The 17,900-nt window shown below is 38.1% G+C and overlaps 3 protein-coding genes across 3 annotated transcripts in view; 2 read left to right on the forward strand and 1 right to left on the reverse strand.

The window, feature by feature from the left end:
* The window catches only part of LOC103098266 (ecto-ADP-ribosyltransferase 5-like), a 34,953-nt gene extending 32,903 nt beyond the window's left edge, over positions 1-2,050 (forward strand). Inside the window, exons 4-5 of the mRNA XM_007491038.2 lie at positions 811-843; positions 1,143-2,050. Of these exons, the coding sequence (XP_007491100.1) occupies positions 811-843; positions 1,143-1,156 (47 nt within the window). The 3' untranslated portion in view covers positions 1,157-2,050. The remainder of the gene's footprint in view (positions 1-810; positions 844-1,142) is intronic.
* A 5,694-nt stretch (positions 2,051-7,744) lies between these two features.
* LOC103098663 (ecto-ADP-ribosyltransferase 5-like) overlaps positions 7,745-17,900 on the forward strand; it is a 35,773-nt gene continuing 25,617 nt past the window's right edge. Inside the window, exon 1 of the mRNA XM_056795031.1 lies at positions 7,745-7,890. The gene's annotated coding sequence lies outside the window, so the exon portion shown is untranslated. The remainder of the gene's footprint in view (positions 7,891-17,900) is intronic.
* Positions 10,838-14,588, reverse strand: LOC100015212 (protein EFR3 homolog A-like). Its single transcript, XM_056826138.1, is given in 3 exon segments — positions 10,838-12,300; positions 12,302-12,705; positions 14,543-14,588. Coding segments are annotated over 3 exon segments (1,758 nt in total). The 3' UTR covers positions 10,838-10,992.

A 17,900-nucleotide genomic window follows, 5' to 3' on the forward strand; every position in this document is an offset into this window, starting at 1 on the left:
TTTATATCTCTATCTCTGTGTCTCTTACTCTGCTATCCTCAGAGATGGGAATTTACAAGTCCACATCATGCCTCTGGTACCTGCTGACTGTGATGACAGGCAAAGTTTCAGCTTCTTCATCTTCAAAAGGGGGATAATAATGTCCCTAATAGGGTCTGGGTCTTTCTGACTCCAAGTTCAGCATTCTAACCTCTATGCTATACTGCCTGGGGATGGAGTCAATTGACCTGAATTGACTCTGCTATTACCACCGAGGTCTTGGTAAACCACTTCTCCGTGATAATTGGCCTCAGTTTTCTCATCTGCAAAATGAGTTGGAGAAGGAAATGGCAAATCGCTCTAGTATCTTTACCCAAAAAGATGCAGATGAAAAGTCGGACATGACTGAAATGACTGAATCAAATGATGGAGTTAGAATTCAAGAGTGTCTGAAGTTCCATCCAGCTCTAAATCTAAATCTCTGAGCCCTTGATTCTAAGATTTCTGATCCATTCTGGAGAGCCCTTTATGGTAGATCATGAATCATAATAGATAGGAGATAACATGACCAGTTATGGTGAGTAAGAGTGAAGTCCTGGACAGGTATGAGACTGGGAGATTCAGGAGGCTGAGGGTAGTGTACAGGCCCATTCCAAAGGTATAAGTCGGGAAGCAGGAAGAGGAGGTTCAAGCTGGCTGGTCCTAGCCTGGTTAGTTAGGTCATTCTCAAAGCTGTGGTGAGGTCTGCTGTGAGGTCTGGGCCTTTAGGCTTAGGGTTGCCAACCTGAAAGTCTTAACACTAAGAACTGATTGTGTTTGTCTCTGTTTTAGGAGAGAAGAAGAACAACTGTGTTTCCGAATCTGGTAAGGAACGCCTTCCCCTAATCCCCAATAAGAGCCCACACCCAGTGGGTCTAAAAAGGCTGTCTTTTCCTCTCACCTCCTACTGAATACCTATAGTCCATCCCAGGACAGAGGCAGCTTTTGCTCTGCCTCAAATGTCCTCATCTGTGGTATTCCCTAGAGGGAGAAAGAGGGAAAAGAAGTGAGGTTCTCAGCCTCTCAAAAGGTGACTTTCTGCTTTTCCAGTAATAATGGGAGGAGAATTAAGGAAAGGATCCCCCACTGAATTTGCCCCTCTGTTTATATTCTTTCCTTCGCAGATCTTGGAATATAACCCAGACACCTAACTCCCCTGCCATTGCTTGGCCTTGTCATTCTGCAACTACAGGAATGGATCTACCTCTAGACAGGGCTCTGACTGTACCTCAAGCTCACATAGGATTTTCTTAGCACTGTGGACTGTAAGACTGACTAATTATGAGGCAAGTTGGGGAAGGGGATTGTTCTGGATGTAGTCCAGAGATTCTTAACCTTCTTTATGTCCTGACTTCCAGTCTGATAAGGTCTATGAATCTCTTCTCAGAATAATACCTTTAAATAGATGAAATAAAATATATAAGACTACAAAGGAAACCATTTATATTGAAATACTGTAGTCAGATCAAATTTTTTTTAATTTACTGAAGACTTGTATGAACTCATATGGAATCAAGTTGGCAGACCCGGAAGAAAAGTTTATATAATGACAATGTTTTAAAGCCAAATAACTTTGAAAGATTTAGGAACTCTTGTCAGTATGATAGCCCAACGTGATTCTACAGTACTCAGAATGAAACATACTACGCTCCTTCAAATACAGATGTGAACTAAGAAGGCAAAATGAGACTTTTGTGGGAGTTGGGAGGACTTCAACAATGCTAAAAGTTCTGTTGCTTAACTATACATATTTGTTACTGGGTTTTTTGCTTCGTTTCTTATTTTTGTTTTTGTTTTTTTTTTCCCTCATTTCGAAGGGGTTAAGGGATAGGATTAGGAGAAAGTATGTGTGTTTTTTTTTTTAAATTTAACAAATATAAAAAGGATTTCTCTCAGTCTCTAAGAAAGGCACACTGAGGTTATCTCTTATTATATTATTTCTCTGTAATTAGATTAGTGTTTCTTTTCAATGTATGCTTACTATGCAATTCCATGCTTATGTAACAAAAATAAATAAATTCACAAACTTCAAGTCAAGGACTCTGATGTGAAATATATAGATGGTTTTTACATCACTTTCCTGCATCTTTCATGTACCAATGGTTGCTTAAGCTTCACTTAGGACAGCCCAAGGGTCTGTCAGTTGTTTTTGGTTTGTCATTTGCTAGCACATCTGTCATAGGCCATCCTCCTAAATACTTTCTAGACATTTCTGTTTTTGTTAGACTAAGTAAGGTGGAGTAATCTAAACTTCACAGTGAACATCTATCTCGCCAGTTTAAAAGATAAAGAAAGAGCACTCTCGCGCGCTCCCCTCTGATAGGTCCAATTCAGAGTTCATGGCATCATCAGGCTTCTTGCACAGTCCTGCCTTGGACTGGGAGTAGCATTGGCTCCAGCTCCAGAATCCATGGGGTTCCACTTTTCAAGACCAATAATGAAGATTGGACTTTGGAAAATCTTAGACCATTTTACTGACAAAAATGAATTCACCACCATTTTAAAACTCCCTCTACCATCTCTGCATGGTTTTGTGTTGACAGTGATAATAATAATAATGGCTAACTTTTGTATAGTGCTTACCATGTGCCAGACACTGTGCCAAGCACTCTACAAATACAGTATTTTATCCTCATAACAACCTGGGAAGCAGGTACTATTATTATTTCCCATTTTAGAGTTGAGAAACTGAGTCAGCACTTGCTCAGGGTCACACAGCTGCTAAATGAACTCTCATCTTTCTTGACCTTCCTTCAATCACCTTTTCTTCACTTCCTGAGATCACCTTAGCTCAGTGTATGCTGTGTCATTGATTACCAAGCTTATGGACAATGTACATTGTTAGAGCCAAAGGATGCAGGGGCCCCTAGAGATGAATACTGCTTCCCAGGAACACACTTGTAGGTAAGTTGTAACGCCAGGATCCAAACCTTTAACCTGAGCCCCACTGTGCTTCCATTGCAGTTGGAAGTATATTAGTTCTAGGAGTGTGAGACAGCTCAGGGAGGCAGGGCAGTTTGGCTGGCATGGAGGCGAGGTGTGGAGAGCGGTCAGGGACAGAGTGACCAAACTGGTAGACTTTTAGCGGGTAGAGAATATGGAACCTATAGCTTCTGCAGGTGAAAACATCATCTAATCCAACTTCCATGATTGAGGAAACAGATCCTAAGAGCATATAGCTAGTAAAAGTACCAGAACCAAAATACAAACCTAGTTGCCAGTCCACAGATTCTTGTCTTGGGTTTAGGTTAGGTTAGAAGACTTCAGTGGAAGAACCCTGCTTTTCTGGGCATCAATGGGGAGTTTTGTTTGCTTTTTTTAATTTTTTTTTTGTTTTGAGCCAGAATCCAGGAGGAAAATTATCTGGAATCAGGCTGTGGAGTGCCAGCTTTTTTCTGCTGTTCTAAACTCAGGTGGGTGAGGTTTTTAGTTACTATTTCTGAAGTGAAAGGCCGCATGGTTGTCGTTAGTAGAGAGCTGACCCCTGAACCAAGAAAGTATGGATTCAGGTCCTGCTTCTGACATACTGGCTGTGTGACCTGGGGCAAGTCACCTAACCCCTCATTGTGCTAGATAGTTTTAAGACTATAATTTGTAGGGGAAGTTTGTTCTTCCTAAAATTCCCCATAACACTAAAATCACAAGTCTAGTCTGTTCCCTGTTCCTGTAGCCAGAACGTGTTGAAATTACCTAGGAGGTAGGTAGCAAGCATATATTAAGTACTTATTATGTGCCAGGGATTCTGCAGCTGGGGATACAGAGAAAAGCAAAAAACAGTCCTTGCTTTCAAGGAACTCATAATCTAATAGGGAGACAACATGCATACAACTGTGTAAATCAAGATACAAATAGGAGGTCATTTAGATGTGATCTCAGAGGGTAGATCCTGATATTAAGGGAAGGCCTGGAAAGGGTTTTTGTAGAAGTTTAAATCTGCCTGAGAAGTACTTGTAAATTATATTTTCTGCCCTCCCCCCCCAATCAGTTAACCAGTAGTTCCACAGGAACATAAACTCCCTAAAAGCATTTTTTTTGTTCCTCAGCACTTGTCATAATACCTGGCTCTTAGTAGGTACTTAAGAAATATGCATGAATTGATGCCCACTGTGCAGAGCTCTTTGCTGGACTCCAGGTGTGAAGCTAGGAGATAGAAGAAATAGAAAATATGGATGCTTGGCTTGAGAAATTTCCAGTTTATGAGCATAGGACATATATAAAAGAACTTGAGACCTGGTCCTTCAGCATTGATTAAGGATCACTGAAGGTACAGTAACAGTGAAAGAATATTTGAGGTCATCTAGATTAAACCTCAACATTTTATAGATTAGGAAACTCAGACCCAGAGATATTCATTAATTTGCCCAACGTCATAAATGGAAGAGCCTGGGTTCAAAGCCAGACCTTCTGGCTCTGAATCTGGCTCTTTACACTACACCATGCTGCCTCCCTTTTGTATATGAACAAGCATTTGGCAGGAGGGCTGAAGAAGCATGGCAAAGGGGTGATGAACCCAGGGATTAATCAGTATCATAAAAGGGCTCTTCTCAGTTGTGTTTTGAAAAGAAAAAGATGATTCTGTCTCTGAGAGAGAGAAACTAGGAAGAGGCTGCATTCCAGTTTGGGAAATGGCCAGGTAAAGAGCTGGGAAGTTATCTAGAGTTGCCAGAGGTTTCATGCAAAGAATTTGACTGGTGTGCAGCCCATAAGAGATGAGGTCTGGAGAGTGGGAGATAACTCTTCAAATGGCAGGCCAGAGGTAGGTTGCATACTGAATAAGTGAATGCATGAAAACAGGATTTTATTAAATGCTGGGGGGCATTCAGTCCACCAGCATTTACTTGGTGTTCTTCATGTGCCAGATGTTGTGCCTAGCAATGAGAATATAAATATAAGCAAAAAAAAATAATAATAAACAAAGCCAGCTCCTGCCCTCAGGGAGTTTCCAGTCTAATGGGGTTAGACAGAATATAAAAGGAACCCCAAAAGGCAGAGGAAGAGAGGAGAAAGAAAGAACTGGGCACTGGGTCAAGATAAAAGTCTAGGGTGCAGCTGGTGAGAAATGGAAGAGAAGGCTGGCCAGGGCATGCTCCTCCAGCAAGTTCGAAGTAACCATCCACTGACTGATAATTGCCCTGTTACTAATTAAGCTTTTTTCCCTCCAGTTTCCTGAGATTTTGCTAGTTCTGGCATTTGGATATTCGTCATACAATTTAGTGGAAAGGCCGCCTCATTGAGAGGGTCGGACAAGGTAAAGCTCTCCTATGTAAGAGTTGGACAGGAAGAGACAATCAGTCTCCCTGCTGCTTAGCTAGACTACATTTCAAATTATCCTTCCTGCCTCCTGCTCTAAGCTTTTTCAGAGCTGTCCCACACGCATAAAACTAATTATCTCCACGGACTGTACGCACAGTACAAAACAGTGGATCTGAAATTAAAAGACTTGGTGATTGGACAATTCCTGTTCTAGATAAATAAGTCTCTCCTGTTAGAAAGTCAAAAGTAAGCACAATGGTTAAAATCACTTCAGTGGAAATGAGCTAAACATTATGCACAGTTCTACAAAAATGCCAGAATAACATCGCCAGGTTTGTTTGCTTTTTTGTAAATTCAATCACTGATAAATTGGGAAGGGTAGAACAAAACTACGTGGGCTGAAAAACAGAGATGCTTATCTTTTTAAGATATTGCTATTTAGAAGTGAATTTTACAGTCACTAATGCTTCCTCTAATTGATTCAGCACAGGCAGCAGAGCTTCAGCTGGGAAGTTGTCTGCCTTTTGACAATATAATTAACAAGAGCTCTGAAATACAAATCACTCTGGCCTCTGTTAACTGTTCAAATACATATTTACACATGAATATAATACTCAAGTGGACATTTTAAAAGGAATAGTCTTATGTACGCTAAAGGTGACAAGATAGAGACCGGTTTTACTATTAGGGTTTTTTGACAAATTTAACATCTTTCTGAAATAACTTCTGTTATAAATTCATAATCAGCATATTGCTTTAGTGACTGGATAACTTCATCTAATAGATATTCTCCTAAGCATGAAACTCTGGATGTCATACAATGATTTGCTTATTCTGTGATCTGTAACCTGGTTTTGTGGAAAATGGTATGTTCTTATTTTTTCAGATCTTCTTTTGGTTCCAATCTACAAAACAAAAGTTAATTAGTTGATAGTTTATGAGATAAATAAAATGCAATTTAACTTAATCATCTTATTCCTCAGACTCCAACAAAAATCAGATTAAAATAGTATCTAACAATTTAATACCTATAATAGTATTTAAATTGCATGGTGTGTGGCAAAAAAAAGGAAAATGATGGGATGTCCTTCAACTGGGGAATGGCTTAAAATATTGTGGTATCTGTTGGTGACAGAATACTATTGTGCTCAAAGGAATAATGAACTGGAGGAATTTCATGGGAACTGGAAAGACCTCCAGGAATTGATGCAGAGTGAGAGGAGCAGAACCAGGAGAACATTGTTTACAGAGATTGATACACTGTGGAACAATCAAATGTAATGGACTTCTCCATTAGTGCCAGCGCAGTGATCCTGAACATCACGGAGGGATCTATGAAAAAAACACTATCCACATTCAGAGGAAAAACTGTAAGAGTAGAAACACAGAAGAAAAACAACTACTTGATTACATGGGTCGAGGGGATATGGCTGGGGATGTAGACCCTAAATGAACATCCTAATGCAAACACCAACAACATGGAACTGGGTTCTGATCGAGGATACATATAATACCCATTGGAATTGTGTGTCGGCTATGGGAGGGGTGGGGGAAGGGGAGGGAGGGAAAGAATATGATTCTTGTAACCAAGGAATAATGTTTGAAATTCACCAAATTTAAAAAATAAAATAAAATAAATAAAAGATAAAGACAGATAATAAAAGAAAGTTCTCAGTCCATGTGGTAGAGGACACAGAGGTTTCCATGATAGAAGGACTAACAAACATGGGTTACACAAATAAACAAAATAGGGGTTGCAGCCTTACCAATAAATTGAATATGCCCAGAGTTTTGTGCCTCAGTTTACCTTTATTTTTAAGTGTAACAGTATATAATAAGCATTGTTTTCTTCTTCCATTCCCACTGGCATCTTATATTTAACATATCTAACAATTCAATCCTCTTCCACCAATCAAAATCTTCATCTTTCCTCAGAAAGATGCTCCTCCTCTTTTCTCTATTTCTATACTCCAGGTCATATAGCACTTGATGATTGCTTACATAGACAGTGACGATCAAGGAAGAAGAATCCAAGAGGATGTCAAAATTTGAATTTGGATATCTAAGAGGAGGATGACTACAAGGAAATCCCGAGTTTGAAACTCAGGAAAATAATGTGGAAATTAGAGGAGATAGAGTCTGGGGAGAACTCATGTTTCCATGTAAAAAGAATGTCAAATGTTCAAGGAACAATGGGATGGACATTGTGGGAAAGTGGCAATGTATGAGGCCAGAGCAGAAGGTGGAAAGTTTTCTGCACAGTTAGGTGGTCAAAATCTATCAAGTGAGGAAGACAAACCTGACTTAGTTAGGACCAGAGGGGTGAAATAAAAAGGGAACTTTTGCCTTCTTTCTACCAATAATGAAATCCAAATATTTTCTTTATTCTTCAAAGCTCTCGTAACCTCACCCACAGTCATACTGAAACTAAAAGTAAAAGTTTTGTTTCAGCTAAAAAGGATGCAAAGCCAACGTCTCCGTTCACCCGGAGTGAGGTACAGAGTAGCTCTAAGTTCCTTTTCCTCTTGCTCTCTTTAAAAAAAAAAATTCATTTCTTTTTGGCATCCTGATCACTTTCCAGTCTACAAGAGTCTTAAAGGAACTTTTCATAGAAAACAGGTAAGCAAAACCATACAATATTAATAGTCCTTTCCATTAGCAGCATAAGTGGCATGTGCTTATATTTTTTTTATTTTTTTTAAAACCCTTACCTTCTGTCTTGGAGTCAATACTGTATATTGGTTCCAAGGCAGAAGAGTGGTAAGGGCTAAGCAATGGGAGTTAAAGTGACTTGCCCAGGGTCACACAGCTGGGAGGTATCTGACACCAGATTTGAACCTAGGACCTCCCCATCGCTAGGCCTGGCTCTCAATCCACTGAGCTACTCAGCTGCCCCCTAATTTTTTTTATATCTTCATAGAAATGAAGTATGTTTTAACCTCAAAAATCTAGAGGCAACACCAGTCATTGTTTTTTACCTGAAATCTTTTGTGAAAGATCTCATGTTCCATTTTCCTTTAATTTTCATAATGGCATTACCTTTTATACAAGATTTCCTAAAAGTCTTTTGGTTCACCCCAAATTTAGATAATTTTGGAATTTATTATGGTTTATATTTTCAGTTATTGGTTCATTTCTGATTCCCACCCAACTGCTTTCCATGTTTCTGATCAGCTTTTCTCCAAAAGCAGTCCTTCACCAAGGAGTCTCTCTTCTTGACTTTCTCAAGCAAGAAGGATCTGTTTTCCTTTTCTTCTAGGTCTTGCTTATTTCAACTAGCTCAGATCAACATTTCCATTTTTTTCCAATAGTAGATAGATTTCATATCTACTGATATGTAATATAATAGGAGACTCAAAAATGTCAGGCTCCCTTCATTCCCATTACTTTAATTTCCTTTTTGTGTCTTTATTATCTTAACAAACAACAAACAAAATACTGCAATATAAAAAAAATCAAGACTTTTCTACAAGAAACTGTAAGCTTCTTTTATGCATGACTTGCTTTTACAAATATATAAATATACATACATATATGCATATGCATTAAATTTAACAAGGTAGTAGTAACATGACTATTCTAGTTGTTTGTGTCTCTTGTACTTTTTTGTTTTCTGCACACTAAAATAATGTTTTACTGGTGCTTCTTTTTTCAGATTTATTACTACCCACTAACCCACTGACCCCACCCCACCCTGCCAAATAAATCTTTTTTTTTTAAGAAAAAAGTGTTTATTAAGACCCAGTGCCAAGGAATTCACCAAAATACATACCCATTTTAAATATTATCAAAAGCATGTCAGTATGCATACACTGTAACATTGCTATTAGCAGAAATATAAACCTATGAAATTCAGCACACTTGTTCTCTAAAACCACAGGGTAGTCTAAAGTAAGTCTAAAAAACCAGATGTCAGTACATTTGGTTCAAATCTTACAAAATAAACTTTAAATCAACATTAGGGAATGTTGAAACTGTAGGACTGATTAAAAAATAATCAGTATGTAAAATGTTACTGTAAGACTTCTCATTTTTTGTATTTGTGAATTCACAGGTGAACAATTAACTTCTTAAAAATGTCTTTCTATACTAAATATATCTCTCTCAATTAATGGAGCCACAGCAAAATACAACTGCAATTTCAAAGCATGGCCCATCAACTATATATATATATATATATATATATATATATATATATATATACATATATATATATATGATGTGAAAAATATTGCACAATTTGGTGCTCTAAGAAGTTGCTTTACGCTTCTCAAGAACAGTTAAATTTTTAGCAGAAAACAATATAGCAGTACCAGATTTGTAAAAGTATATTTTATAGTTTATAGCCTTGTAATTTGTAATTGTAAATAAGCATTGGTGGTTTTTTACAACTTATTCTAAAGCAGAGGAGAATAAGCCACCAAACACAAGCTTCCACGTTAGTGAGCAAATATATTTCTTTACTATTCTATGTGACAGGAAGCCAAAGACATTCTTGCTAAAACAGTTCTTTATAAGATTAAGAAATACATCATATATATTCTCTATGTTAGTAAATTTCCTTTAAGGATTTGAAAAAATAACAACTTGCATTTGAAACAAGCATTTCTGAAAAGTTTAAAATGTACTATAGAACATGTAAAAACTTTACTTGCTCAACTTTTAAAACCAATATTCAAATGGAAAAACAAATTGGCATGACAAATCTGTATGCTCCAATGTACTTGAGAGAATACAGTTTAAAAATGCCCAATTTATGTGGCAAAGTAGGGACATTAATTCATTGCTGGTGGAGTTGCGAACTGATCCAGCCATTCTGGAGGGCAATTTGGAACTATGCCCAAAGGGCGACAAAAGAATGTCTACCCTTTGATCCAGCCATAGTACTGCTGGGTCTGTACCCCAAAGAGATAATGGACAAAAAGACTTGTACAAAAATATTCATAGCTGCACTCTTTGTGGTGGCCAAAAATTGGAAAATGAGGGGATGCCCTTCAATTGAGGAATGGCTGAACAAATTGTGGTATATGTTGGTGATGGAATACTATTGTGCTAAAAGGAATAATAAAGTGAAGGAATTCCATGGAGACTGGAACGACCTCCAGGAAGTGATGCAGAGCGAGAGGAGCAGAACCAGGAGAACATTGTACACAGAAACTAATACACTGTGGTATAATCAAACGTAATGGACTTCTCCATTAGTGGCGGTGTAATGTCCCTGAACAATCTGCAGGGATCTAGGAGAAAGAATGCTATCCATAAGCAGAGGACAAACTGAGGGAGTAGAAACACCGAGGAAAAGCAACTGCCTGACTACAATGGCTGAGGGGACATGACAGAGGAGAGACTCTAAACGAACACTCTAATGCAAATACTAACAACATGGCAATGGGTTTGAATCAAGAACACATGTGATACCCAGTGGAATCACACGTCGGCTACGGGGGGGGGAGGGGGGGTGGGAGGGAGGAAAAGAAAATGATCTTTGTCTTTAATGAATAATGCATGGAAATGATCAAATAAAATACTATTAAAAAAGAAAAAAAGAAAAAAGTAAAAATGCCCAATTTGCTCCAGCAATCAATCATTTGGTTCAACTTTAGTTTCATAATTATTTTGAATAAATATTTTAACTGGGATGAAGCAAATTAACCCTAAAAACTGATTTTGGCCTTGATTTTCAACTTTATACTAAATATGATTCAGCAGACTCCATAAGACTCAATACACACAGAGATCTGGAAACTTCATCTCATAAACTGGGACAGACTGGTACTGGGCATGTCCAGATGTAATGGTTAATGTTCCTGATGGACTCCGGGGAGGATGTATGGTGAGCTCCAGTATTTGTGCAAGTCTGTCATGAAGAAAATTTGCTTTAGTTTCACATTGAGCTGCAATTTCTTCAAAAGGTGCTTTCTGAAATTTCTCTATCACAAGGCGCCTCTTCTCTTTTTCTTGTTCTTCCATTCCATTGGTATCAATTGCTTTTTTCAATGCTTCAAAGGTTATTTCTTCAGTGGTAGTACTGACCATATTATCAATAGGGTTGCTGCCTGGTAAAATATCCACCTGAATGGATACAGTGTCTACAATGCTCTTCCGTCTGGAAAGTCGATCTTCATCTGTTACTTGTGGCACATATGGCACTGTTAGTTTTTCAACATTATATCCACTGCCCCCTAATGATTCTGCTATCTTGTTAGTCAAGAAATACAAATTTTTTTCATATTTCTCTAGAGACTTTGGAAGCATGAACTTATCTCTGAAAATATGTTCTGGTAGAAAATAGGGTGCTTCCATTGTTCTTATTTCAATAACCTTGCTGACATGCTGGCAAAAAGCAGGAACTGCTATCATCTGACTTAAAAAGTTGAGATATGCTGCAACTAATGCCATCATAGCACAATGATGAAACATGGGCAAATTATCCTCATTAATGATGGCATTATCCTGTAAAGCAATGGCTACTCGTATAAGATCAATAACTACTTCTTCATTGGCCAGTTCAATAGTTATCAGAGCAAGTGAAGTATAGAGTAATTCAAAGTTTTTTTGAATGTTGTCATCTTCCTTACAGCCCAAATAAATGTGCCGGTATAACTGCTGACCATTCTTTTTCATAAAACTTGCATATTGCTTGGAAATTTTCTCTCTTTTTATCTTAAGGTCAGCTACATCTGGTATGATTCTGATTCCTCGTAGTTTTGCCCAATTGTCATGTCGATCAGTGAGGTTATGCATAATTTCCAGGACCAGTTGTCTCAATTCATAGTCTTCCATTACAGATGGAGATAATATAGGATCAAGAAATGGGGCAGGTAATGCAGTAACAATAGTCTTAGCTTTGTATCCAGATGTTGCCATAAGTAAAGATCTCAGCAACATTATTTGAATCCGTCTGGTCCCCAAATCCCCTAGCTGACTGGTATCCAATGTATGTGTGGTAGTTCGGAAAACAGGTACTTTTCCCATGATAAACATCATAATTTCTGATCTCTGATAATCTGGTAAATTACTTCCAAAAAAAACCTATTGTTTGAATAATAGCATTCTGGACAATCCTCTCATAATTATCTTTGGTGCTTGTGCTTACATTGACACGACCCATGGAGCCCCATCTTTCATCAGCCTCAAATTCAACACTGAGACGTAAATGCTTCAGTATGGTATTGAATACTTCCAGTACTGTGGGGCCTATAGATCCTTTAGCAGCAATGGCCACTGCTTCTAACAGAACCTGGATAATCCCGGCCCGAACACGCGGAGAGTCTTTTTTTCGAACATCAAGATGTACAAGGGTCTCTTGGATCACGTGGTGAGAATACTGTGTCTGAATGGAATACATTATAACTTTAAAGCAATGGACTGCAAATTCATTGGGATCCCATAGGTGGTGATGATCTAAGTGTGTGACCAAAATGGAGAAACAGTCTCAGGGGCCTCCACCTCCAGCTTCCTTCAGAGCAAGCTTCTCAGAGCACAACCTCTCAGAGCAAAACCTCTCCAACCAAATAAATCTTCTATTGCAAAGAATGTGGACAGTCCAGCAAAACATATTAAAACACTGGCCATATCTGAGAATGCAGGTCTCTTGCATCTCAAGTCCAATACATCTATGGCCACAGGTGAGAGGTACAGTCTTTTGAAATCACTCTTGTTTGATGCTTTGAATCAACTCCTTTTAGATCTTGCATATGAGACATTTATTAGAGAAACTTGCTATGAAGACATTTTTCCCCTCACTTAACTGCTTCCCTTCTAATCATAGCCTTTTTCAATTGGCTTATGAAAAATCCTTTTTTATGTAATTAAAACTGTCCATTTAATCTTCTCTGATCCCCTTTAATGCTTGTCTAGTCATTAACTCTTCCTCTATCTCGAGAAATAAAAGGTGATTTTCTTCCTTGCTTCTTTAATTTGATCTTCATATTTAGGTCATGTATCCATTTGAAACTTATTTGGGGGGGGCAGCTGGGTTGCTCAGTGGATTGAGAACCAGCCCTAGAGACAGGAGGTCCTAGGTTCAAATCTGGCCTCAGCCACTTCCTAGCTATGTGACCCTGGTCAAGTCACTTGATCCCCATTGCCTAGCCCTTACCACTCTTCTGCCTTGGAGCCAATACACAGTATTGACTCCAAGATGGAAGGTAAGGGTTTTAAAAAAAAAAGAAACTAATTTTGGAAGAATAATATATACTATGATTACATTTTTAAAACATCAGCCACAAAATCAAGAAAAGAGCATCAAAGTAAAAAAAAATTCAAAGGAATTCAAAACAAAGGATGTTTATATTACCACACATTTAATTTCTATATTTTAGACAAATTATAAACAATATGGAGTTTATGGAGCACATAATTTTTTATGCATCTGTTTAAATATTTTTGGTGTTGGTGGTGGTTTTTAAATAAACAATAAAAATAAAAGACACCTTAAACTAAAAAAAAAAAAAAGAAACTTATCTTGTTATATGGTTCAAGGTGTTGGTATAACCTAATTTATACCACATTTTACCCATTTTTCTACTCGAGTGGCTCCAAAGCCTCTCCACCATCAAATATAAATCCCATTTGACATCCAAAGAACTTCACCTAATCCTAAATAGTGAGATTAACAAGTTGAAAAAATAGATAAACCATTCCTCATGATTTGGCTTTTATTCTTTTTTTTAAGCCCTTACCTTCCATCTTAGAATCAATATTCCATATCAGTTCTATGACAGAAGAGTAGTAGGGGGTAGAAAGTAGGGGTTAAGTGTCTTGTCCAGGGTCATGCAGCTAAGAAGTGTTTGAGATCATTTTTGAAAGCAGCACCTTTTAGTCTCTAGCCCTGGCTCTCAATCCACTCAGCCACTTTATTGCCCCCATCCCATTCTTAAGAGGAAAAAGAAGTTCCATTCACTTGATCTAGTTATTCCCTTAAGGTATCATCATATCTTTCCTTCTACATTTTTTGCCCCTATCTATTGCTTCCTCAACATAGGCACCAATGATTATCCTAGAGTGGGTCTGACCATGACACTTCCTTACCTAATAAATCCCAGAGTTCCCTATTGCCACTAGTGTCACAGATGGCTCAGTAAGACAAGACAGTGGAGAGAGCAATGCCAGAGAGCCAGTTAGTTTGAGAGCAGAAGCAAAAAAAAAAAGAAAGAAAGAAAAAAAAATATATATATATCTGCTTCTTACTCTGGTTTTTTATTTAAACATATAGCTCCTCCTCCCTTTCCTTGGCCAATGGCCACTTGCCCTTACATAACAACATTACACCAGGGTATCAGCCTCACGAAAGACATGATCTCTGTGACTTCCATGTCCCACCACAGAATGGAGGCATTTTACTTCACACAGAGACTGGTAAAGCTTCATAATAGGGAATTTAAGGGTAAGTTGTCACTACATTTTAGGATTTGTGATGAAGGAAAGTCAGGCACAGTTTAACGTACACTCATGAATTTTAGAGAAAAGATTTGAAAGCATTCAAAGAAAGAGTGCAAAGCATCCTGTGGCCTAAAAAGTTAGAGAGGAGTTCAGTCCAGGAGGATCACAAGATAAAATTTGGAAGACAAAAAAATCAATTCTAGTTGTTTTTCAGGGACAGTTCCTTAAAAGGAGAAAAAGACTAACAGTATTTAGGGAGACAGATAGATATAATTCTAGCCTAGTGCTCTTTCTCTAAAGAAAGCAGAGCATGGCCAGCTTCTGACACCAATCCCTTGCTTCCCCTCCTAGCAGAAATCAAATTGTTCATTGGAGAAGGATGGATGAAGCAAATTCTAGACATGTAGTGATGTCTCCATGTGAGGCATATCTAAAAGATTTATGTGAACACACATATCCCACAGGGGCAACAACATATCACATCATATCCCTTTCAAAAATAAGGATAATAATGCTAGCTAAGATTTATAGAGCCCTTTATAAAGGTTTTACAAAGCACTTAACAAGCATCATCTCATTGGAGCTCACAACAGCCCTCTAAGGTTACTACAGAATTTTTGTTGTGGTTGTTCAGTCATTTCAATCATTCCAATTTTGGCAAAAATACTAGTGTGGTTTGCCATTTCCTTCTTTGGCTCATTTTTTAGATGAGGAAACTGAGGCAAGCAGGATTAAGTGACTTGCCCAGGGTCACCCAACTAGTGTCTGAGGACAGATTTGATGAGTCTTCCTGACTCCAGGACCAGCACTCTATCCACTATGCCAGCTAGTTGCCCCACTATAGAACTACAGACCATCTTTTTTAACCCTTTAATTTTATAGAGGAAAAAAACAAAGACTAAAGTTAAATAAGAATCTGTCCATAATCATGCAGTTCTTAAGAGACAGGAATAAAATCCAGATCTTCTGGCTCCAAATCTAATTATCATCCCCTTACCACACACATAAAAATGATTTGCACAGATTCATAGCTTTAAAAAAAAAGAAAGAAAAATGTTTTGGAAAATCTAACTCTTGGCTCATAATGTCAGATCTTTTTGATTCCTTTGATCATTCAGGACTAAGATTTCCCCTATCCAACCAGGATAAAAGGATGTAAGAAGGAATTTTCCATCTGTCCTGATAACTCCCATCTCTCACTAGCTAGAGTACCAGTTTTCAGAATCTGGACACCCAAGATTTAGGGAGTCTAAACTTTAGGCAACAAACAAGAGGAAGAAGATGTCCTAATACAAGAGAGGAATTAAATCTCATAGCTACTACTGAGACTTGTTGGGATAAAAGCCATGACCAGACTATGGTTCTGAATGGCATATTGTATTCTAAAGAAGCAAAATGGGTTGGAGGATAGTAGAATGAACAGTATTCTATGTTTAATAGATATGGACATGGTAGGAAATCTGGGAACCAGAGTGGGGAAAGTCTGGCAAGCATTTCAACAAAAACTTATGGGAAGAGAAACAGAAGGGATTTTCTCATTAAATTATGTTATAAATCACCTGGGGGCAGCTGGGTGTCTCAGTGGATTGAGAGCCAGGCCTAGAGACTGGAGATCCTAGGTTCAAATCTGGACTCAGACACTTCCTAGCTGTGTGACCCTGGGAAAGTCACTTGACCCCCATTGCCTAACCCTTACCATTCTTCTTCCTTGGAACCAATATACAGTATTGATTCTAAGACGGAAGGTAAGGGTGTAAAAATAAATAAATAAATCCCCTGAGCAAAACAAGAAAATAGAGGAGTTTGGGGAAACAGATCATAAACCTGACAGAGTTTATTACCAAGTAGTAATGGGAGGATCTTAGTTATCCAGTTTTCTGCTGGAGTTCTCTATTTCTCTGTTTCTGTCTGTCTGTCTGTCTGCCTCAAAAAAAAAAAAAGACACCAGCGAATAACTTTTGACTCCCCTTAGCCCCAACTTTTATCCTTCAAAAGAAAGGAACAACCACAGGGAAATTCTATTTTGCATCTGACTCTCACTAACACTGGTAGAAATGTTAGAAATCCAAGAGATTTTATCCCAGCAAGCCTCAGTAATAAGTAAGAGGTTCAATTGCCTCCTTGCATTAAGACCTTTTCTTCCTTAACCTAAACTTTGGATATGGCACCCACATCTGAGGCATCCAGGTTCTGAGTGTTAGGGTTACGTACAGCTGGTGAGTGGGGGGGAGGGTGACAGGACAGATAGGAGTGTTTCTGCCTAAGTCCCAGTGTCCTGGTTGGATGGTTAAATTGAGAAAATTCTATTCCTGAAGGAGAGACCCTTCTACAATTTGTAGCATAGAAAGAAGGGGCATACAGGTATAGTCTTATGTGCACATTAGATTTCTAAGAGTTCAGAGAAAAGATAAAAAGCATCTCATGGATTGACATCTCAATGGAAGGTTAGACTAGAAGAGATGGAGATACTAAAGACAATGGTGGGGGAGAGTCTAGTGAAGAAGAAAAATGAGATTTGTTTGAATAGATAAATATGGATGTATATCAAATAATTTAGATCTTTAAATGAAATGTATAGGAGATAGCATTATGGCCAGGTAACAGAGGATGAACATGAGAACATGGAATTGTCCTAGGAAAACAGTGTCAGGTAGGCTAACTTTGAAAAGGAACTAAGGCTGTCCAGGGAAAATAAAGACCACAAAATGGGGCCAGAGGAGTAGGCTATATTGGGAGGAAAAAGGAGGATCCAAGAAGGAATTGGACCTCTAGTTGTGGCAAATGGGAAGATGATAACTAGTGACAGAGAAAAGATAAGAGTTAAAAATTATTATTTACTTCTATTTTCTCTGCCAAGGAGAATGACACTAAAAATAGACTGTGCAAAAAGGCCTAGAAATTGGTAAGAGAAAGAGCCCCTAATTGCCTTTGTTGAGGGGCAAAAGGGGACAGAATCCACAATTATTGTGCAAAATCTTGATGGACTCATTCCCCCACTACATGATGGCTTAATATTAGTCTTCATCTTCTGCTGAAGGACAAATAAAATATACCAAATTCATTATTGCTCAATTCATTGTTCTAACTTCATGTTCTTTGATAAGAGGCCCTGAAGTTCTGTTTTAAATGTTGTAAAGGATCCAGACATTTTCCATTATCTCCTAACTTTAATAATGCTTTCTCATAATAGATTCTGTTGATTGTATTCTAAATTCTCCCCCTTTCCTTCCTAAGGGTATTCCCCA

The sequence above is a fragment of the Monodelphis domestica genome, chromosome 4 (genome assembly GCF_027887165.1).
Source record: "Monodelphis domestica isolate mMonDom1 chromosome 4, mMonDom1.pri, whole genome shotgun sequence".
Lineage (NCBI taxonomy): Eukaryota > Metazoa > Chordata > Mammalia > Didelphimorphia > Didelphidae > Monodelphis > Monodelphis domestica.